The sequence below is a fragment of the Lissotriton helveticus genome, chromosome 2_1 (genome assembly GCF_964261635.1).
Source record: "Lissotriton helveticus chromosome 2_1, aLisHel1.1, whole genome shotgun sequence".
NCBI lineage: Eukaryota > Metazoa > Chordata > Amphibia > Caudata > Salamandridae > Lissotriton > Lissotriton helveticus.
This window is the reverse complement of record NC_136059.1, coordinates 343,587,435-343,611,019: the sequence shown is the minus strand read 5'-3', so window position 1 is coordinate 343,611,019 and position 23,585 is coordinate 343,587,435. Positions and strand designations below refer to the sequence as shown.

The 23,585-nt window shown below is 43.0% G+C and overlaps 1 protein-coding gene across 2 annotated transcripts in view; it reads right to left on the bottom strand.

Moving 5' to 3' along the window:
* The window catches only part of SPEF2 (sperm flagellar and cilia associated 2), a 1,151,963-nt gene that overhangs the window by 666,942 nt on the left and 461,436 nt on the right, over nucleotides 1-23,585 (bottom strand). For both annotated transcript variants that reach the window (XM_078674939.1, XM_078674940.1), the window contains exons 20-21: nucleotides 3,663-3,790; nucleotides 3,410-3,548 (exon numbers count right to left, since the gene is read on the bottom strand). In XM_078674939.1, coding sequence (XP_078531065.1) covers nucleotides 3,410-3,548; nucleotides 3,663-3,790 — 267 coding nt within the window. The remainder of the gene's footprint in view (nucleotides 1-3,409; nucleotides 3,549-3,662; nucleotides 3,791-23,585) is intronic.

Genomic DNA, 23,585 nt, shown 5'->3' with positions numbered 1-23,585 from the left:
GCTCTGCACACGGAGCCGCGGGATGGGCAACTCCCACACCCTTGGTCACGTCGGCCGACAAACGAGGGGAAGCCGAAGAGTGAGGATGATTCTTCGACTTCTTCTTGTGCTTCGACTTATCTGACGCCGAGTGCGAAGGCTTAGATGAGGTGTAATGATGGCTCTGCGATCGGTCCCTCGACCTCCCACTCGACCGGAACCTTGAACGATGTAGAGCTGACTGCTGGGCCTTGTGAAGCTTTTGGGACCGCTCCCGCAAAGACTTCGGGCCATGGTTTGGCAGACGGAGCACGACTTGGGGTCGTGGTTGCGCTCCAGGCAGAGAGGCACATGCGGTGCGAATCCGTGACCGACATTAGTCGAGAACAAGAACCGCATGCTTGGAACCGGGCATCCCTCATGCACCAGGAGTGGATGAAAGACTCGACAAGAAGTCGACAAAGTCGCAAAAAGTCAATAAAAAAATTGACTGTGGGTACCGCTCTCTCAGGATCTGCAGTTGCTGATGTGGAAAAAGAAAGAACTGACGTCAGCGCATAAGGGCGGCGTCTAAGTAACTTCCATGTCGTCATCCCAGCGACCACGACGCCGATGACGGACACAGAGATGATGGACACCACCTACTGACGTGCAGGGGTACTGCTGACAAAAAACTTTACGGATCCAGTCTGACGCCTCAGGATAATTCTAAGGTAAGGAATCTATAAACTGTTTCTTTCAGATATTCAGATATGTGCTGTTTTTGTAACATGCCAACATGTGTTCAATAAAATTAAACAATGTTGAATAGGAAGTTTTTGTGAGTAATTTAATGAATGCTATCACAAATCATTGTTTGTTTTCAATTGTGTTCCACTGGGACCATTTTCTTCTGTACAATTTAGGGAATAAGCACAGAGACTGGGGTCCTGATTTGCAGGATCCCAGTCAGACACATTAGAAAACAGAATGAGAACAGCAAAAAGTGGGGCTAACCATGAAAGCAGATCTTACTTTCTTACATTGAGCATATGGTGTCTGTATTCATATGAATAGACTGAATTTCCTCCAAACTGTTAGTCAGTGAGATGTCTTGTGAGCCTATAGCCTTAGAATTCGTAGGTGGCAGCAAAACAGCTTTCTTCTGCTAATTTGAATGAGTGACGCCAACTTAGAATCCATATTGCAGTTCAAACAGATAAAAAATGGGAAAGAAAAACAGAAGAGAGGCAAACTATATTCAAAAGCTTGACACAGGCTATATTTGAATTAGTGATGGTAAAATGACTAACGTTTCAGAGACAGAGCCAAAAATAATGACTATAGACTCTTTATGACAGAACTACTGCAACAGACCACAAAAAAGAAGAAACAAATGCCCTTTAAATTTCAGGATGTAAAAGCTCCAGGCATATCAGGCATGAGAAAATCCCTTTTAGAGGTTGGCAAGCAGCTGAGGAAGAGGGGCGTCAAGAAGGAAACGCCTGCCTCCTCAACACTTCCCTCAGAGCTCTGCAGACGGAGAGGAGTTCCACTGAGGAAGCAAGATGGAAGCCTACCACGCTCTGCACATGGTCAGAAACGTTTCACAAATCTCACTGCAAATTCCAAAGAACATAAGGAAGGTTTGCTATCAAGAAGCAGCCAAAACAAACTCCCCTATCGACAATAAAACATCAACAGAGAGCAGATGAATGACAAGCTCTAGGTCGTGGCGGCCATCTTGCGTCACTTGCTCTGCCGACTCAGTCCACGTGTATTTTGACAAAAGAGATACAAAATTAGGATCAGCAACTCAAGGTGAGAACAATCTTTGGCTGCAATGTATCAGATAATACTATCAGGACAATGGTATCACTAAACGCATGCAGCTGCAGTCAATTTAGAGCTACTAATGATACATTGATTTTGTATAACATGACTTCCTCCGTAAATAAAAGGTTTGCTCTATTCACTGACCTCATCAATATAGAGGGCTTGTCACGATTTCAATTTGTGTAACTGCAACAAATGATGGACGGAATACTGAATGATTCAAACGTTCTCCCCCAGTCAAGATATCTGGCTTAAATGCTTTGTTCTTTTGCACACTACGCCACCCCAGTTTGGACCCAGCCATATGCAAATCAGTTTTGACCCTGTGCCTCATAGGAACTGTCAAGACTGAACTGCCAAGCCAAATCCTCCCTAGACCCGAAACAAGCATCCTGGGACTAGTTTCAGGGTATGTCATCCTTCATCAGCCAGGCTAGCTTGAATCCAGCGGCACAGTGAGCAAGGGACCCAAGTCTGCGCATACCGGTCCAACTTAGAGTGAAAAGTGTAACTACAACAAATGATGGACGGAATGCTGAATGATTCAAACATTCATCCCCAAACAAGAGATCTGGGTTAAATCCATTGTTCTTTTGTACAATACGCCACCCCTGTTTGGGCCCAGCCATGTGCAAATCAGTCTTGACTCGGTGCCCTCATGGCGAACAGTCCAGACTGAACTGCCAAGCCAGGTCCTCCTTTGACCGGAAACAAGCATCCTGGGACCGGTTTTGGGGTATGTCACCCTTCATCAGCCAGGCTAGCTTGAATCCAGTGGCACGGTGAGCAAGGGACCCATGTCTGGGCATGCTGAATGATTTGCATATGGCTGGGTCCAAACTGGAATGGCATGGTGAGCAAAAAAACAATGTATTTAGGCCCAGATCTTTCTACTGGGGTGAATGTATGACATTGTTCTGCATTCTGTCCATCAATTCTTCTTTTTGCATTTGTCACCCAGAGTGGGACGGGTATGGCTAGACGTCGGTCTCGTGCTTTCCATGCCACTGGAGTCAAGCTATACTGGCTGTAGAAACCGGTCATAGGATGCCTGTTTTCAGTCGAGGGAGGACCTGGCCTGGCAGTTCGGGCAGGACTGTTCCTATTGGGTAAAGTGTCAAGACTGATTTGCATATGGCTGGGTCCAAACTGGAATGGCATGGAGAGCAAAAAAACGATGGATTTAGGCCTAGATCTCAGAATTGGGGTGAATGTATGACATTGTTTTGCATTCTGTCCATCAATTGTTCTTTTTACGATTTCAATTTGTGGCACACAGATAACCGTACAGTCAAGGGTTTAATTTGCTCAGTAATCCATCAGGCTTCATGTTGGTTATGTCGCAGTTAAATGTCAAATGTTTTGTAGCATGCGATAATAAACAGAAAACTACAGACTATGCAACCATCTAAAGAATAGCTAAATTTAGCTGGTGCTTTGTTGCATCGCCTCTAAGCATTAGAACAATTAGATTTGAAATCAAATATTTAAAATATGCTGAATGCATGCCATTGTAAATTATGACATTATCCATGCAGAATCGTGCCTACGTTTCAAACTGGGTCAGCAAGTAATTCATTTAAAGATACAGTGTCCAAGGTTCATTTGTACATACATTAATTCTTTGGTGTAGTTCTGCCTTTGTTCCTTCCTTTTCCCAAAGGTCTTCGGGGATAGAGTTGTAATCTGTTTGCCACTGCCTTACGAATTCTTGCTTGTGATCTGGACGCTTCAGGTACTCCTTGAATTTCTCTCTGAGGAGAGTTAAAATGCACCAGATTCAGCATCGTAGACCAGTGATATAAGTGTCAAAAACGAGATTTAATGAGTCATATTTTATAAATTATGTTAAATTAAAATTAACCTACCTAATATCGTGTAAATATAAAACCACATTGTCTCGTTCAGATCTTAAGTTTCTTAGGACAACTTTTATAGTCTTTGCATACATATCTTCCACTGATTCCCAGTATGGGGCAAGGTACTCCGGTATTTCCTAGGTGAGGAGGAGTTAAGCGATTATTACATATCGCACAAAACATTTTTCTGTGTTGGTCTTTCATTGTCAGTCAGTCAGTCAAAACCACTTTATTCGATTAATTAAAATCATAAAAGTATACTAAAACATGTTAAGATCATATTAAAAACAGTATAAAAAGTCAGATTAATACAATACAATTGAATTCATGATTCCCTTTCCAGACAAACCCCACAATTGATTATTCATATACAAAATACAATTTTAAAAAGGATGTTTTACAGTATTAAAAGTCCAATCTTAGTCTCCTAATTCTTACAGCAGCTGTAAAAAAACTAGCAATACAATACATAATGACAGGGGTTTCCAACATTAACAAAAATAGCAGTGCAGGTTTATACTGAGAAAAACTCATCTCTTTCAGCAAAGGTTTGATATATCGCTTACGGGGTTCCGAAAACCAAGGGCAAAAAAATAAAAAATGCGCAGTGTCCTGAATAGACCTGTCATCACCTTTACATGAGGTAGAATCCTCTAACTTACACCAGGTTTTCATGTGCCATAAGACTGTATGAATTTGATTGAAACGGAATTTTGTCAGTAACCATCTATGGAAAAAGTTTGTTACCACTGACAAATAAGGCGCCATCTCAGGAGTAGTAGTTATCATTACATGACTCCTCACTGAGTGTTTGCCCAGTTCCTTCGCCTCTCGCTCCACGTTACAGTGCTTAATGAAATTGATCTTCACCCATACTAGATCTTCTTTACATAGGGATTCCGGTCTTTCAAAAATCTCAGGTCGTCCTAGCATTGCAGCCACATTCTCTACATATGACAACCACTGCATATCCTTTACATGATCTAGTTTCACACAGTCTTTAATGATTTTATGATTCAAACTAAGGTTCTGGTTTAACCAGAGTTTTATCCATAACACGATGGGTGCTAATTTTAACATATCAGTAATAAATCCCACCCCTAATTCAAGATGTAGGGGATAGGTCGCTGTTTGACGGGGCAGACCGAGCAATGATCGTAGGAATTTATTTTCTTCCACTTGGATGCAATCTGTTTTTGTGTATCCCCAGATTGCTGCCCCATATCGTGCTATAGAAACTGATTTGGCTTTATAAATGGCCAAAATAGCCTCCGTAGGTTTCCCCCCCAAGTCTTTTTACGAACCCCAGAACTGCGGAAGCAGAACTTCTAACCGCATTTACCTTGGAAGTTAGCTGCGGAACCCAGGTTCCCCTTTGATCAAACACTACACCTAAGTAGGTGAAAACCTTTACACCGGAGATAGCTTCACTGCCACAAAAAAACAATTTTTCTTTGCTTTTAGGACAACCCACTGACATTGTATGCGATTTGGCACTATTAATGACTAGGTCCAGATTGGACATAAAAGATCCGAAAGAATCAAGGAGTTTTTGTAGGGCAATCGGGGTCCTGGCCATCAGCACCGCATCGTCGGCATAGAGGAGCACCGGAATTGGCCTCCCCCCGCATGCACGGTGTGTCCTGCGTTACGGCTGTTAAGTTGGCCTCCAACGAATTCACGTACAACGTGAACAACATTGGGGCCAAAATATAGCCCTGACGTACCCCTCGTACGGACCTAAAGTTTGCTGTACACTTCCCATCGGTAGTCATCCTAATGGAGGCATTTAGATCTTTGTGCAGCTCCGCCAGGAAGTATACCAAAGAGGAATCAAGGCCCATTGTCAGGAGCATAGTCCACAGCTTTGATCTATTGACTAGATCAAAAGCTGTGGATAGGTCCATAAAGCCTAGGAATATAGATCCCCTTTTAGCCCTCGTATACTTTGATATTATCAAGTGGAGGTTAAGGCATTGGTCCTCTGTGCTCCTTCCCGCTCTGAAGCCATATTGTACATCCGTCAGGATATTATTCTTGGTAGCCCAAGCGGTTATTCTGGCTAGTACAACTTTTCCTAAGATCTTAACAGAGGAGTCCAATAATGATATGGGCCTATAGCATCTTGGATCTCCCCTCTGGCCTTTTTTAAACACGGGGATTATGGTAGCTCTGGAAAAAGATTTTGGGAATCCCACAACAGTTGAGGCATTAAAAACTTTTGTTAAAATATCTGCCCAATAAAACGAGTTTGCCTTAAACATATCCGAAGGGACTCCATCGGGTCCAGGTGCCTTTTGCCCTGCGCTACTCTCGATTGCTTCAATGACTTCAATTATATTAAAAATAACTGGCGCTATTGGAAATTCTGAAGCAGGAAGCTCGAAGGGCTCATGCTCCATATTGCTTCCGTAAATTTTTTCAAAATGGTTAAGCCAGTCATCTTCAGGAATATTAAGTTCCAGATCCACGTTTTGATCACGTGCAAATAGTGGGGTATTTATTATTGACCAGAACTTAGAGCTATTTTTTAAGGTAGCTTTATCCATGAGCTCCACCCAGGCTTCCCTTTTTAGATCATGTTTACGTGCTTGGGTTGCCCTGGAATAATCCTTTCTCAGCTGCCGCACTAAGGCTATGTCCCTTGGGCGGGTATTAAGTGCTTTTTTTAGGCGGTTGTGAGCTTTACTACAGGTAGAGTCAAACCAACCTATTGCCGGTCTATTGATCCCTCCCTGACCTTTACATATTAAATTCAGGGATACTGTATGGCAGATGCCTTCAAATGAGGATAAAACCTCCTCTCCTTTTGAAAGGGGATTAACACAGATGTTCAATTGTTCTGCAGCCTCAGTGGTTATGGTGAGAAAAAAATCATCTGGTACTACCTGTCCCCACTTAATCCTCCTTCCCTGGTCTTTGGTCTTAATTGGTAAAACAACCTCAGATGTATCAGTAGAATTCATAAGGGAGAAGCCATTAACTAGCTCCATCCCCACGGGGTTATGGTCACTCGCTGGCATCGGTACAGCGTTATAAGAAATCACGAATTTAAGAAGACCTAACGATAAAAATATATAATCAATTATTGAATCACAGTCCCTTCCAATATACGTAGGTACCCTAGAATTTTTGTAAAAAAATTCTGCCTCATATAAATCATTGGTCGCCAATAGATTTTCCATAACCACCCCCTTCTGACTATGTTCAAAATGCGGGGGGGAAATACTGTCAGGGGCATCTGAATCGATTAGGTCACAATTTGCACATAAATGTACATTAAAATCGCCCAACAATATAAAATGGCAATAAGTGGTTTGCTTTTCTTTATATGTAATTAAAAAGTCAGTTAGCCACACTAAATGTTCATTTACAGGGTAGCCATTCGGTGAATTATAGCAATTCACAAAGAGTACTTTGTTGCCGTCAACCAGAGTTACCTCTAAGACTAGACAGTTATGAGAGTCACAATCAACTTTTATAATTTTACCCTTTACATTCACCGAAACCAGCATCAACAGGCCCCCTCTATTCCTTCCTGCAGGAGATGGTAATGCCGGGACAAAGAATGAAATAAATCCATCCAACCAAAAGTCACAGTCCATGTCCCAGGTCTCCTGCATAGCAACAATATCATACGATTTTACAAAGTTCAGCCAGACGGGATCTTCTCTCTTGGACCGTAAGCCGGCAATATTCCAGCTTAATAATCTGATCTTATCCCTTTTATCAGGGGTACTCCGCTCCGGTTTACGTCCATTGCTAACTGAAGAAGGTACCGGAGCCATAGGAGCCATAGGGGCTTGGTCCACTACAGCAACATCTACCAGACCCTCTCCAGCCCCCCGTCAATCGCACATCTCGAGACCCGACAAGGCGTCAAATCTGGTCTTTCATTGAATACATTGGGCAAGAGGTGTGGCTTCATTTTCAATTAAATACAATTTAGTGGAAGGCCCCCAGAATCACTAGCCTTAAGAGTGCAGTCATCAAACACCAACTTGTATTTTGCAAGTCCCATTGATAAAAAGTTGCAATGCATATTTAAATACTGATTTGTCATTAAAAGGTTGCATACCAGTCATTAAGTTGTGAGGAGTATATTTTCCAGTTTTCTAATGCATCAAAATGTTTTCTTAACGATGAAAAGCGCATTACATTTGCTGTTCCCTGACATTTATAAATCTCTCATTAGCTGGAAAACTTATTTTAGGATTCATTTTACATTTGGAGTAGATTTGTGTGGAGTAGTGTGGCTCACTGGTTAGAGGCGGCAGGCCTGAGAGCAGAAGTCAACCTGGGTCCAGGGTTCAATTCCCGACGCGGCAGGGTCGTGGACCTTGGTCAGCAGACTCGATAATTCTCGCTTCGGTGCTTACTCTAATCAGGGGTTACACTCGGCAACTCTGGGCATTAGCTTGCCTAATCTCCACAACGGCCCCACCAATTCCGGGGATGCCTGGCTCCACCTTGGGGACTCCCAGCAAGGGACCATCCCACAGGGAAAAGCCAGGACGGGTTCCCCAGAGTTATACAGCGCCGGGACGCCCCGTTGCTGGGGCAGCTGTGCGCTTTACAAGTATACTACATTTACATTTACATTTACATTTCTGAGTTGTATTGATATTAAAAAAATCTCAATGAGTAGGATGAAAAATGCACAAAGACAAGTTAATTACCTTCAATAATGCTCTTTCTGGGAAAAACTCTATCTAGCAGCAGGTTCCACATCTTTTGAATATTCTACAGGTGTAACATTGTATCTGGAAGCCTTTAAGCAGTACCAGCGGGCACCTGTAGGTGGCACAGTGCGGCTCCCTATTGATGCCATTTCGCTATGCAAATAAAGTGTGGAACCTATATGAGGGCCACTCCTGCGTGCTGATGTCCTTTGGTTTCAAGGTTGTCCATGCACCCAAACGCAGAGCCCCAACAGCAAATAGGCTTTGACCAGTGTGCAGGAACCTACAATCTGGATCTTATGAATGGGTCGAGCCCCTCGTTTAATAAGTCAATATACATTAAAAATGAATAACACATGCCGCTCACACCATTATTATAGCTTTGGGTGGCCTGGAATAGTCTGAATTGTCACACTTGTAGGAGTGTGACAGTTAGTAGTAGTGTTGGTTCTGTCATTGGCAGCACTGACAGGGGCAATGGCTGGTTCAGGCTGCAGCGACCTCCAGAGAAGAGTCCTGGCACTTACCTTTTTATGGACTAGTGGTTACAGTCTCTAAGAGAAAGAGCATTACAACATGTAAGCAATGTATTCTTCTGATAGAGATATCTAACTAAAGATTCCGCACCCTTTGAATAGATACCAGAGTAGTAACTGTTAGGAGGCCGATCTGTGAAGCGGCACAAACCAAGACATACTGTAGGATCCACCATGTAAAAAGCACTTCTCGCTGAACATGGCTGCCTAGACCGTAGTGTTTCATGAACTTATGGAGTGACGCCCATGTAGCCGCCTGTAAGATGTCCAGGACAGAGACTTAACAAGCCAATACAGTGGTAGCAGCTATGACCCAGGTGGATTTGGCTTGCAGACCTTTGAGAGGCTGCTGTTTGGACAGTGTGAACCAGCTCTTGATGAAGAGTATGATACAATGAGAGACAGTCCTCTTTTGCATGATCTTGCCTTTGTTCGGACCAATGAATCCCACATACAGCTGATCGCCCACCCACATGTTTAACGTAAAAGCTTAGCACTCTTTTTGGGGCCAAGCTCTGCTCCCCCTTAGAGGGGTGAAGCATAGTATAAAATGCAGGCAGGTTGATGGTTTGACAGATGTGGAACGGTGTGACAATTTTTGTGAAAAGGATGCTTGCTTCCTTAGAACTAGTGTGTCTGGGAAGGAGAAGGTGTACGGCGGGTTAACACAGAGAGGGCCTGAAGCTCACATACTCTCAATGCTGAGGTGATGTTGATGAGGAACACTGTCTTGAAGGGGAGGAGCTGTAAAGGACAGCTGTGAAACAGCTCAAAGGGAGCATGCATCAAATATGTGAGGACCAAGTTAAGGTCACACTTAGGCATGATGAAAGAAAAGGTGTGGACACAAATGTTGGAGACCCTTCAAAAACCACATCACAGCCAGTGACGTCAATAATGAGGACTGGCCAGGCAGCAGTTAAGATTCAGAAAGAGACAAAAGGTACCACGTAGCTGTGCCCGAAGCAATGCCTTTACGGGCAATAGACAAAACAAACAGAACGTCAGATGACTTGACCTGAGGGGGTCAATCTGGTGTGTGCCACACCAAACTATGTATTTGTCCCAACGACAGGTGTATACAGTTTTTGTCGAGGGACGCCTAGCTGCCAAAATGACATTAACCACCTCCAGAGAAAGTCGACGGTCTTTAGCTGTTACTGTTCAATCTCCATGCAAGAAGCTGGAGTTTGTGAAGGCCAGGGTGCAGAACCCAGCCTTGCCGTTGTGACAGCAGGTTCTGCCATAGAGACAGCCTTATCGGAGAACAGATGCTCAAGCCCAGGAAATCTGGGGACTCTAGGATAACTTGGGCGCAGACATTCCTGATCCCGATTCATGGAAGACACCTTGTGCCACCTCTTGGTATAAAATGTGTATCGCTAGGTGCTGACAAATGAGCTTGCTTGCCCTAGCATTTAAAAATGCTACCAGATGGTTTACCACCAGGAAGATCCCTTGATGGTCAGGCCAGTTCCAGAGATGTAATGCCTCCTGGCACAGGGTCCAGGATCTCACACTGCTGTGCTTGTTGCAATACAACATGACAGTGGTGTTGTCCGTAAGTATCTGCACCAGCCTCCCTTTGATGGACAGAAGGTAGGCTTTCAGTGGCAAGCGGATGGTACTCAGATTCTTGAGGTTGATGTGGAGCCAGACCTCTGCCGGAGACCTTACTGAAATCTAGGACAGAGGCTGAAAGATCAGAATCATAGCCTGAATGTCCTGGACTCGTCTTTTGGGAGAAAGACATGAAACCAAACGTGTGTGTTAGAAATTGGGTCTCTAGTTGGCAGAGGTTTGCACCCTTTCCAATTAGGAACCACAATCCTAGTCATGGTAAGCTAGATACACACCAAAAGATAACCTGTGCTTACCCTCTGGTAGCCTGGCACAGAGCAGTCCGGCTTATCTAAAGAGGCAATGTGTAAAGTATTTGTGCAACACACCAACACACATTAACAACACAATGAAAACACCACAAAAAGACTCTACACAGGTTTGGAAAAATAGAAGAATATACCAAGAAAAGTGTTTAGAAGTCAATAACACTAAAAAGTTACTTCAGGTCGTGAGGGACATGGTAAATTCAAAGTTCAGGCCGTCCGCGATGGAGGGCAGATCGGTTACAGGACTCAGACGATCCCAATAACAAAGTACCTTGGATGGAATAAAGTGCTGATGTCGAAGCCTCAAGGCAAGGAGTCAAGGAGGCACTGCATCATCATCAATCCATGGATGGAGGTTAGCATCAGTGCAGATCCACACCATTGATGGAAGCTTCGGTGTTGAACCCCTTTGCGATGCAGGCACTGCATCAATGTCGAGCCATGCTGTCTGTTGGTGTAGAGCCGTACTGTCCGTCTGCTTCAATCGCTGTAATCGAGCAGCTGCTGATTCAGCAATGCACCAGTTATGATCAGCGCAAAGTCACAGCTTAAGAAAAAGCTGCAATTACCCACTTCTGTGGTTCAGGATAGGAGAGGGACCTAAAGCATGTTTAGGATTCACAGATGACAGAGTCTAGCAGCACCAGCAGGATTGTAGGAAGCAATTTGTGTCCCTGAGACTTCAGAAAACAGAAAGCAAGCAGCAAGCCCTTTGAGTCACTCTGGATTCAAGTGAGATGGGTCCAGTCCTTGTCCACAGAAGGGAAGAGATCAGCAGGCAGCAGGGCAGCTCAGCAGAGCAGAGTCGCAGTTCATCAGAACAGTCAGTCAAGGCAAAGTGTCAATCCTTACACTTCAGCAGAGTTCTTTCAGGTGGTCCAGCAGTGTACTGATTTAGTAGGATTAGAGCACCAGTACGTATACCCAAATGTGCCTTTGAAGTGGGTGGTGACTTTAAAGCAGCATCTTTCAGTGCACAGATCCCCTTTCATCCCAGCCCTTTCTCTCAGGCAATTTGTGGGGTTAATCAGTCGTTTGTGTGGTGACAGGATGCAGCCTATTCAGATGTGTGAGCTCCCTCTGCCCCTTCCTGCCTAGGAAGGCTATTAGAATGCAGATGATGGCATATAAGTCCTCTGTCACACCCACCCTTCAGGCATTTGTGGCTGTCTATTAGAAATGAACAAAGCGCAGGGGCCAATAAGCCCAGATGAATATTGGAGAAAGGATGCAGGCCCACAGAGCAAAGTTAAGAGCAGAGAAATGTCCACTTTCTAAAAGTGGCAATTCTAAAAAAGTAATGTTGATTCCAACTTCACCACTAAAGAGGATTTGTCATTACCATTCCAAAGATATGATCTAATGAGGAATTTCATCTTAAATGTGTTTTATGGAATTCCCAATACTAGCTTATCAGAGGAGTAGGCCTCACAGTAGTGAAAAACAAATCCAGCTTTTTGTCACTACCAGGACATGTAAAACCTAAAAGTACATGTCCTACGTTTTACTTACACAGCACCCTGCCATTAGGGCTACCTAGGGCCTAACCCATGGGTGACCTATGTCTAGTAAAAGGGGAGTTTAGGGCTTGGCAAGCGGTTTTAAATGTCAAGTTGAATTGGCAGTAAACTGCACACAAAGGCCCTGCAATGGCAGACCTAAGACAGGTTTGAAAGGCTACTGATGTGGGAAGCACAACCAGTGCTTCATGTCTACTAGTAGCATTTTGATTACAGGCTCTGGGTATATGGTATACCACTTTAAGAGGGACTTACAGGTAAACTAAATATGCCAATCAGGTATACAATAATGTCACCATGTTTAGCTGAGAAGCACATGCACTTTAGCACTGGTCAGCAGGGGTAAAGTGCCCAGAGTCCTAAAGCTAACAAAAAGAAGGTCAGAAAAAGAGGAAAAAGAAAGCAAAAAGTTTGGGATAACCCTGTAAAAAAGGGACATTTTCAGAAATGTCCAAAGAGCTCAGATGAAGGGGAGCCTTTTAAAAGGAGTGAAGTGTGACTTCAGCACATTGATAGTGAACCCCAAAAATCATAAGGTGAGCCCACTTTCAACAGCCAATCGTCAAGGTAGGGGGAAGACTGGGACCTCAGACAGCTGAAGGTATGTTGCTACCACAGACATAACTTTCATGAACACCCGAGGGGCACTGGTAAGACCAAAGTGGAGCACAGCAAACTGATAATGCTCCTAGCCCACCATGAAGTGCAGGTTGTGCTGATGGGACTGTAGGACGGGAATATGGAAATGGGCATCTGTGGTATTCTGCTTTTAGGTCTCTTCTTTCTGTGCCTTTCATTGTGCAATCTCCTTTTCTGAGGTTGCTAGGTTGTGTTCTATTGTGGAACTCTCCCCCTTGAGAGGGAATGTCATTATTGGAAATCTTTTGTCAGATGGCTTGGACTGTTGGTGGTTGAGGTCCATTGCTTGAGATGTACAATAAACGTATGCTGTTCCTTCAACTAATTTTGGTCTCCTGCCTGCTATTTATCCTGATGAGAACACTTCATTTTGGCGACGAGTGAACCTACATTCATCAAACAGGGACCTCAACATAACTCAGCTTAACTATCCGACTCAGCCACTTCTGAAGATTTATTCCATGCTTGAAGATATGAGGTTGCTTATACCTTAAATCCTTTGTGAGGCTCATCAGGTGTGCTGCCCTTGATTAACGTCTTCATTGATGAAGGCCTATGTTTGCCTCACCTTGCCTGGAGACCTACGCTTGCCTGTCTCTGCCCGATGGCCTACATTTGCCTGACCTTGACTGGAGGCCTACGCTTGCCTGTTTTGCCTGGAGGATTTTCAGATTTTGTTTCTAACGTATAATCAGTTGTGTATGAATACCATGGCTCTTCCACCTGGTTACATCTCAATCACGCTTAAATAATTGTAAAGCATTGAATATGTTTCTGTGTTCTAGTTTAATAATGTATGTGTTTGCCCCTATCTGCTGATAATCAATCCATCACATTAGTAATCTCGGAGGAGACACTATTTGCTCAATTGTTATTCCTCTTGACGATATTGGACATTTACACATTGTCTCCATACACGTATGGCTGACAACACAGCGTGACTCCCCATGCAATTGTGAACACACCGGAGGCTTATTATCATTAATGTTTCCAGTGTGCACGGCGGGCTGCAGCCCGCCGTGCACACTCTTTGACGTCACACTGGCGTCGGGTCGTCTTCATTTACAGGCATTCGCACAGCCCTTTCCGCGCATGTAGGATTCAACACAGGGACACCGTGACTATAGGTAGGCAGTATCGTTAGCGATACAGCTTGTCCCACGCCTCATGCGGCAACCACTAATGGCCCCTTGCGGCAATAACCTAAACCTTATGTCCTTTTTACCACACAGCCCATACCCGGAATATTTATCGGGTTCAGAGAATAACGAATCATGTTTCCAAGCTAGGCTTGCTCAGTTACCACACAGCCGTCACCCAGAATAACTATCGGGCGCAGAGCACAATGAATTATGTTCCCTAATTGGGCGCGCTGATTTTCGCAGCGGCCTCGTGATCTGGACAAAATAATTTTTTATCTTTCAGGTAAGACTGGGCTGCTCATCAGCCCCATTACACTGTACTTCTACCTGACCGGTTTTAAGGTCTATGTCTCAATACCCAGAGTCAGAATCAGAAAATTTCTTTATTCGGTTAAAAAATTTAAAACCATCAAAGCACAGTACAGCATTTCGTTTGATAATTTTCACATTTTAAATGACTAGATACAAACTACAGGTAGCACTGAGTACACTACAAAATTCCAAACTTGGTTAAAATAAATACAGTTAAAAACACTTTGTCGCCCACGGGATCTTGGTCAAAAAAGCAGCCAATCACAGGGGGGCCATAGCAAAAATTAGGGTAACAATGTTTTATTTCTGGTCCTAATCGCCCCAATGATGTAACTTGCCACCCCAAAGCAGACCATTGGAGACCCAAGCATTTGTAAAAGTGTCAAGGCCGGTCTGACTTGGTCAAAATTTTGGCCCCGGAACAATGGGACAATAAATTTCCTACGATGGGGCACATAAAACTTACAAAAAAAGATCATGTGAAGGGTATTCTGATTAGAACAATTGTCACAAGGACACTGCCCCAGTGACCCCACTTGTGCAAAGCCTTTTGGGTAGGATAGTAACCATGGGAGCATATTGTACTTGAATCTTATCAGCACAAAGCGATGGAACGGCTTGTTTATATAAGTTAAGTACGGCTGGATGTCTTTAGATATACTCAACATTATAAAACTCCTCACCGATGGTTTCACTAGTTCCTCTTCTTCTCTCTGTGACTGTATCCTGTTAAGAAACAGGGCCTTTACAGCTTTGATAGCACTTTTACTCAAAGCCACAGGGTTCGTATACAGTTCAGGACAACCCATTAACTCAGTCTGAGTTTTAATATAGCTAATCCAAGGGATGTCCAAGGCCCTGTCTAGAGACAGACAGTCTTGAATAATTAACTGGTTTAGATTCGGTGCTTGCTGCGCCCATACTCTAAGCCACCCCAACAACGGGGCTAAAGCAATCTGATCTGAGATATAACCCACCCCTAGATCTTCATGAACATTAAAAGCAGCTACAGTTTGGGGGAGCGACAACAATTTTCTTAGAAAAACATTTTCTATGGTTTGGATCTCAGATATGTTCAAATAACCCCAAACTTCACTCCCGTAAAGGACCATGGGTACACATTTGGCATCATACATTTTTACAAGCGCCGGTAAGGGCCTACAACCCAATCGTTTTGCAAACCCCAACAAGGCACCAGTTGCTCTCGCTAATACATTCTTTTTCAAAGCGGGTTGCGCAACCCACGACCTTCTCTCATCAAAAACAACACCTAAATACGGGAATGTAGGTACTTTTGTGAGAACCTGACCTCTACAGAAAAAGGATGTTTGCTTTGCCCTCCCTACACCAATTGTCATAGCATGTGATTTTTTAAAATTTGTTATTAAATCTAAAGAATCCATAAAATTGATAAAACAATCTAAAAGAGATTGCAACCCTCTTGCCGTTCTTGCTAGCAAAACAGCGTCATCCGCATAAAGAAAAGCTAGAATTTTTTTTGCACCAACTCTTGGGATATCTTTATTTACTAGGGTTAAAGCATCACCCAAATTGTTTATGTAGAGCGTGAACAACATGGGGGCCAAAATGCAGCCCTGCCGTACCCCCCGCTTTACAGGCCATGCATCAGTAAGACTTCCATCCTGGTTGTAACGGACTGCTGCGCTGGTATTATCATGGATTTCTGCTAGGAAGGATATTAAAAAAGGAACCAAGCCCATGTCCGCTAAGGAAGACCATAATTTTTGTCGATTTACATGGTCAAAAGCAGTCGACAAATCCATAAAAGCTAGGTGTATATCCCCCTGCTTTGCGACTGTATATTTCCCTATAAGAAGATGTAAATTTAGACATTGGCTAGCAGTACTTCTTTCTTTTCTAAACCCATACTGCAGTTCCGAAACAACATTATTTTCTTCCAACCAGTCTGTCAGTTGATTTAAAACAGCTTTTCCCATAATTTTCGCAGCCGAGTCTAGAAGTGAGATCGGCCGATAACATGCCGGATCTTCCCTCGCGCCCTTTTTGAAAATTGGGACAATAACTGCTCTACCCCAGGACTCTGGTAGGCCAACATTTACAGCTGCATTAAAAACAGAAGTTAAATACCCATTATTTAATTATAGATCAACACGCATTATCTATTTACCCAATCCTTGAGAATTGCCCTTTGGAATCTTCCTGAATCCTTGAGGTAAGGCTATTCATGTTTTCCAAGTCTGGGCTCTACAGCCCTGTTTTACAGTATTCCTACTTGACAAGTTATGGGTAATTGACCCAATACCCGCTGTGTACTTTAACTTTTAGATCAACATGACCCTTCATTCATCAAATCGTTGTGGTTTTCCCTTTGAATTTTCCTGTTTTCTTCTGATTACCAGTGATTTGATCACATCTTTTAAGACATTAATAGGAGGAATCCATTTACAAGTGTGTGAGTATCATATCAGAGGTACCACCGCCATAACGTCCTAGCCAATTGTTTTCTCAGTTGGAACCCACCTGACACACATGAATTTAATTCCTTCTACGCCTCCTCTCCCCCACATCCTTTCCCTGTCCTGAAGAAGACCCGCCATGACGCTTTCTTAACTAAGGCATTCATCAGGGTCGAAACGTCGACGTTACATCTAGATCAGTAATTTTAGGTCATCTGGTCTCAAATTAACAAGATGATCTACCAGAGACACCGATACCCCACTACACTGACCAATTTTAAGTTCCTTCTTCCCTTGTATAATTTGTATATCTATAACTGCTTCACCTATGTATATATGACACTCACTTCACCCATGTCACAGAGCACTGTCGTCCTTTCAATATATTTAATGTCAGTATCTTCTTTGAATTTAATTGTTGACAGCTCCTATATGAAATGTATATTTATGCCCCAAGTAAATACATTTGACGCAATGCATTATTGTCTGTCTTTTGTGTTCCAACCTAATCACTATTAAGTATTTCGACCATAAATGAAAAAGTGTTTTTTTTTACCATCTCTTGGAACTCTACGCAATTATCATTAGCCCGACAGAACCAATTGTAGCCTTTATATACATACCCAGGTTCTGAGGGACACAGGGTTACCCCATTGTAACTACACATGGAGGCCTGTCAGAGCAGGCCTATTTGTTGATTCTCTGCGCTCACATACACTTCTTTTATTTCATATTTTCACATCTGGGCTGATGCGCACAACTTTATTATTTTCTTTATTTATTTAATTCTGTTTCTCACAAAGTACGTCAGGCTCGCTCTTGGCTTAGGGTCTGTTACTTGACCTTGCATGGAGGCCTGTTGGAACAAGCTTATTGTTTCATTGTCAGCGCCATTTAATACTCCTACACCTGCGCTGATGTGCACAGCTGTAATCCTTTGTGTAGAGTTTATCATTGTTAATTTTGCCATGATGTGCACAGCTGCGTTTGCACACAGCTGTTATTTAACTCCATGCGTGCGGCGCATTTTCCCGCTGTGTGCTGCATTTTTAAAAAACCCGCGGTTCATGACGAGCTCAGCTCGTCATGAGCGTACGAGAGGTGTACCTCATGACGAGCTGAGCTCGTCATGAGCGTCGAAGGGGTTAAGATTTCTACACGAGCGCTGATGTGCACGGCTTACTATTGTCCCAACGCTGATGTGCACAGCAGCAATTTTTAATATTGACTTTATTATAGTTACCTTATGTGCACAGCTACAATTTATTGTAGGTATTCACATGCACAGTTGTAGTTCTCTTTGTTTACTTCCAGACACAGCTGTTTGCTTAACCTTTGTCTAATTTATTTTCTTGTCTTTCTTAAAATATTCACAATTGCTTAAGTTTGTGTGAAACTCTCTCCTTAATTCTTAAACTTGCAGAATGTCACTGCTGCTCCATTTGTTCTTTCTGCCCCAAATCCTTTAATTCCATGGATCAAATGGAAAGAAATATTTGCCAACTATGCTAGGGTCTGTGGCACTTCCTTAAGTGCGGAAAGGAAAGCCTCTTTGTTTATGCATTGTCTGGGTTCGGAGGGTCATTTTAAATGAATATGAAATACGAGTTAGAAAGACGGACATACATTATCTTCCCAGAGTAAGTATGGTTCTCGAGCATTATCATTTTGGGAAGAGAATGCAAAGACAAGAGGAAACTGTTGAGCAATATATTTCCATTTTAAGAAAACTACGTTCTACTTGTTGTTTTGGTGCAACCTTGGAGGAGAGGTTGAGAGATCAACTTATGCTTGGTTGTTCTATTGATAAAGCCAAGGACAGTTTATGGCAAAAAGATAATCCCTCCTTACAAGAAGTTATTACTATTTTGAAGTTACAAGAGCATTCTAAAGCGTGTGTTGAAACCATTAGAAAGGAGTGCCAAACAAACTGTGCTGTTGAGAAAGACAAAAAAGATGTTAAAAAGGTTAGTATCAAACTTTCCTGTAAGAGTAGATCTGATAGGCCTTCGGTCTCAGCCAAACCTTCCAAACGTTTTTGACCATCTATTAAAACTTTCTTTCAAGGTACATGTTTTAGGTGTGGCAATCCTGGGCACATGGCCAACTTTAAAGACTGTCCTGGGTGGAAGATGGTGAGGTTGTTCAGTTTTGTCAAGTTGATGATTCAAGGAATGCGGGACCTTTTGATAATATATTGATAAATGATCAGTCTGTAAAAATGCTATTTGACTCTGGTGCCAAAATCACGCTTATTCCTAAGAGTTTTTATGATCATCAGCTATGTAACAAAGTCAAATTAGTCAAGCCAGACATCAAACCAAGAGGTTATGGAGGTGAAGTTATTGATCTTTTGGGGTATTTTAGAGGCAGTCGTGAATTCAAGGGCAGGATTGTTCCTGGGGAAATGTATATCTCTATGAGAGGGGATTATTTGATTAGTTGGTTCCACCAGCTGGATCTTTACATGTACCTAGATCCAAATCAAAAGCCCTTGGTGTGTTTGAGGGATGTGCCAGCTGTTAAAGGTGTAAATGATGGTGGCTGATGTCTGGATTGTGAAATATCCAGAAGCCTTTAGAAAAGAATTAGGCTCCCTCAAGAACTATGTTCACCACATAAACATCAAACCAGGAGCTGTACCCAAAGTAGCAAAGGCCAAGGGTGTTCATTTACTAGTGAAAGATAGCATGAAAAACAAATTAGATAAGCTTATCAAAAATGGAATCATTCAAGAGGTAGAGGCGACTGAGTGAATTTCTCCAGTCATTATGGCTCGCAAGGCCAATGGGGAGGCTACATTATGCATAGATTTGAGGGAAATGAGAAAAGAAGTCATTGTGGACCATTATCCTCTCCCCAATATCACTGAAATGTTGACCTCTTTGGCATCAGGTCAAGCTTCATCAAACATCACAAGATCTCACCACCTTCACCGCGCCTTTTGGTACCTTCAAGTGTCTCAGGATGCCTTTTCGACTTATCTCAGTGGCTTCTGTTTTTCAGAGGGTGATGGAAAGAATTCTCAGTGGTATTGCTGGGATCTAAGTATATCAAGACAACATCCTTATCCATGGTGTTAACCTTGAAGTACATGACAAAAGGTTAACTCTGGTTTTAGAAAGGCTCTTTTCTGCTTGTCTCACTCTAAAGTCTGAAAAATGCAAATTTAATGTTGGGGAAATTGAGTACCTGGGTCATTTAATTACTGGTTCTGGTATTAAACCCAAACCCTCCTTGGTACAAGCCATTTCTAACTTGGAATACCCTAAGGACAAAGAGGAAGTAGTAAGGTTCCTGGGTATGGCGGAATTTTATAATAAGCTTGTTCCCAATTTTGTTTACAAAAAACTGAAGTTTCGTGTAGCTTGCTAAAAAAGGGTTGTGAATTTGTGTGGAGTCATGCCTGTAGTAAAGAGTTTGATGTCATCAAACAGTGTTTGAATGATGCCCCTTCCTTATCTAGCTTTGATCTCTTTTTAGTCATATGTCATGACGGGTGCTGTTTTAGTACAGAAAGCTGGTGGTTCTGAAAAGACCATTCTTTTCATTTCCAGACCCTTGAGAGGTGCCGAGTGTAATTATTTTGACTTGGAGAAAGAAGCTCTGGGAGTCTACTGGGCCATTTGCAAGCTAAAGGTGTTTGTGTGGGGAAAATCCTTCCATGTTGTTTCAGATCACAAACTTCTTAGAGGTGTTTTCAGCAAGAAAGGAGTTGACTTTGTCTCACACAGGATTAGAAAGTGGGCTGTTGCCATGCAAGAGTTTCAATTTGATGTATCTTATCTTCCCGGCTCTAAAAACATTTTGGCAGACTGTCTCTCCAGGCTTTGTAGTCAAAATGATAATGCTGATGTGCCAGACGAGTCTGAGTTCTTTTCTGGTGAGTAGTTTGATGAAGAGGTGAATGTTTGTGTTATCACTGAGGATTTCTTTTCAGAGGAAGTGTGGAGAGAAAATGTTGATCAGGATAATGTCTTGACACTTGTGTTGACGAAAGTTTGTGATGGCTGGGGCAACAAGCATGACTGTGATGAAAATCTTAAAGGCTTTTGGAATGTCAAAGATGAGTTAACCTTGGTGAGTAGTATCTTGATGTGAGGTAGTAAATTGGTAGTTCTTGATGCTTTGAAAGATAAGCTGGTGGACAATACCCATGTGAGTCAAATGGGAATACCAAGAACCAAAGAAAGGGTTAGAGAGGCTTGCTGGTGGCCAATTTCCCCCAGTATGCTGGAAGTGACAAGGTCCTGAAGTGCAGGACGCAACCAATGATTGTCCGGGAACAGTCTTCTGGTCCTTGGGTTGATCTTGCACTTGATATTTTGGGACCTTTGAAGTTAAGGTCTCAGGATCGATTTGTATGGACTTATATTCTAGGTGGCCTGAAATTAAAATTGTCAATTTTGTTGAATCTCAGGTAGTTGTGGAATTTTTGGAAGACATCTTTGAGCGTGTAGGGTTTCAATGTCTTTATTGTCTGACAACGGAGTTGTTTACTTCGCATGTCTTTGAGGAATTTTTGGAGGAGAGGGGTATAAAACATAAATGGGCTGCCTTATATCACTTAGAGTGAAATGGTGCCCTGGAAAGGTTTGTCAAAGATTTGAAAGCTTGCAAACACAAGGAGATTGTCTGAAAAGTTTCAGCGCTCTGTCCATCATCTCCTTGTGTTTGCTTTGTTCGCCCTAAGTTGGCAGGGTATGCCCAGACGTGGGTCCCTTGCTCACTTTGCTACTGGATTCAAGCTAGCCTGTCTGATGAGGGCTGTTAGCTCGAAATCGGTCCCATGATGCTCATTACCGGTCCAGTGAAGACATGGCTTGGCAGTTCAGGCTGGAATGTTCCCATGAGGCACAGGGTCAAGACTGATTTGCATATAGCTGTGTCTGAACTGGGGTGGCGAAGTGAGCTAAAGAATGATGATGGTTTTAATCCAGATCTGTGAATGGGGGTGAGTGTCTGAAAAGTTTCAGCACTCCACCCATCATCTTCTTGTGTTTGCAAAGTGTTGAAAGATGCCATGCAGCTAGCAGTTGTTTCTGTGATAACTGGGAGTTGGCCATCAAAAAAAAGGTTTGTGAATATAGGTTTACACCTCATTCATTCACAGGAGTGGCTACCTTTAGATTATTTAAGGATAGGTCAGTCATTACTAATATAATACCATCTTGGGTGGCCTCCTGCAGGAAAAGGTCTAACTGTGGGTCTGAAGATACTGCTGGTTGGAGGGAAAAGGTGTTGGGGTGTATGCAGAGGAGGAAGGATTTGTTTGATGTGAGGAAGGCTGCTAAGAAAATGTCTGTAGTTGCTGGTGACGGGGTCAGAGTGAAATTACCAAGAAAAGGTGCTGCTGCCTCAAAGTTTGGTAATCCCTTGCACATTATTACATTATTCAACAATGCTGTCAAGACCAGTGACCATAGGATCTGGAACCTGTTAAGCGTCGCCAAGGGTCCTCATTGTGTTTTCTTCGATACTGGGGTTCCTGCTGCTTGTTCTACTTCACAAGCACCCAGGAGGTGTTCTTCTCATTTGAGGACCACTCCTCGTTGCTTACAAGATTGTGTTCGCTAAGTATTTCATTATTTTTTGTGTGTTTGTTTTTCTTTCTCTGTATTGCTTGTATAAGGGGGAAGGTATGTAGTATTCAGTTTTATGTCTCTTCTTTCTGTGCCTTGTATTGCGCAATCTCCTTTTCTGAGTTTTCTAGGTTGTGTTTTATTGTGGAACTCTCCCCCTTGAGAGAGAATGTCATTATTGGAAAGCTTTTGTCAGTTGGCTTGGACTGTTGGTGGCTGAAGTCCCTTGAATGAGATGTACAAAAAACCTATGCTGTTTCTACAACTACTTTTGGTCTCCTGCCTGATATTTATCCTGAGGCGAACACCTCAGCATCCTGCAAGTCTAACACCACCATCCAGTTTCCAAGATCGAGGACAACAAACACCTGGACCAATGTGAGCATCTTGAATTTTTCCTTCCGCATGAAGATGTTGAGAGAGCGCAGGTCTAAAAGAGGATAAAGACCTCTGTCCTTCTTTCGCATAAAAAAGTAGCAGGAATTAAAACCACATCCTACTTATGGCACAGGTACCCTCCTGATTGCCCATTTGGTCATAAGGACTTGCACTTCCTGCTGTAGCATGGACAGATGGTCTCCCATCTGTCGCTCTGGGAATGGTAAAGATGAGCTGAGTGGCAATAAAAGGAATAAAAGGCATGATATACCCCTTCTGGACTACCTATAGAATTCACCTGTCTGATGTGATGGTCTACCAACCAAACAAGGATTGTAGGATGATACCTGCATACGGGTGGCTTTGCTCCACTAAGGGCACACTAAAGGGTTTTGGCAGGTGGGGCTGCAGGGAGGGGCACTGGAATGAGAGGCACGCTGACCTGGTGGGTGCCAGAGTTGATGCTCAGAAACTGATGGGAACCATGCTTTGGCTGAATTGGCAACAGTGAAAGGAATGGTAGGGCTGATGCGGCAGGGCAGATAAGCCCAGAGACCACATGCTGTGGCTCTGCTCTCCTTGACCAGAGGAGAATTTTCTTTGTCTTGAAACAGGTGAGTTCCATCCTTGACCAGAGGAGAATTTTCTTTGTCTTGAAACAGGTGAGTTCCATCAAGGTGTATGTTTATAAGAGACAATTGGACATCATCTGAAAAAACAGCTGACAGCAGCCAGCCATGGTGGCAAATTGCAACACTTGTGCCATTGGCTGTCTGATGGACTCTGTTGTGTCCAAGCCATACTAAATTGTGAA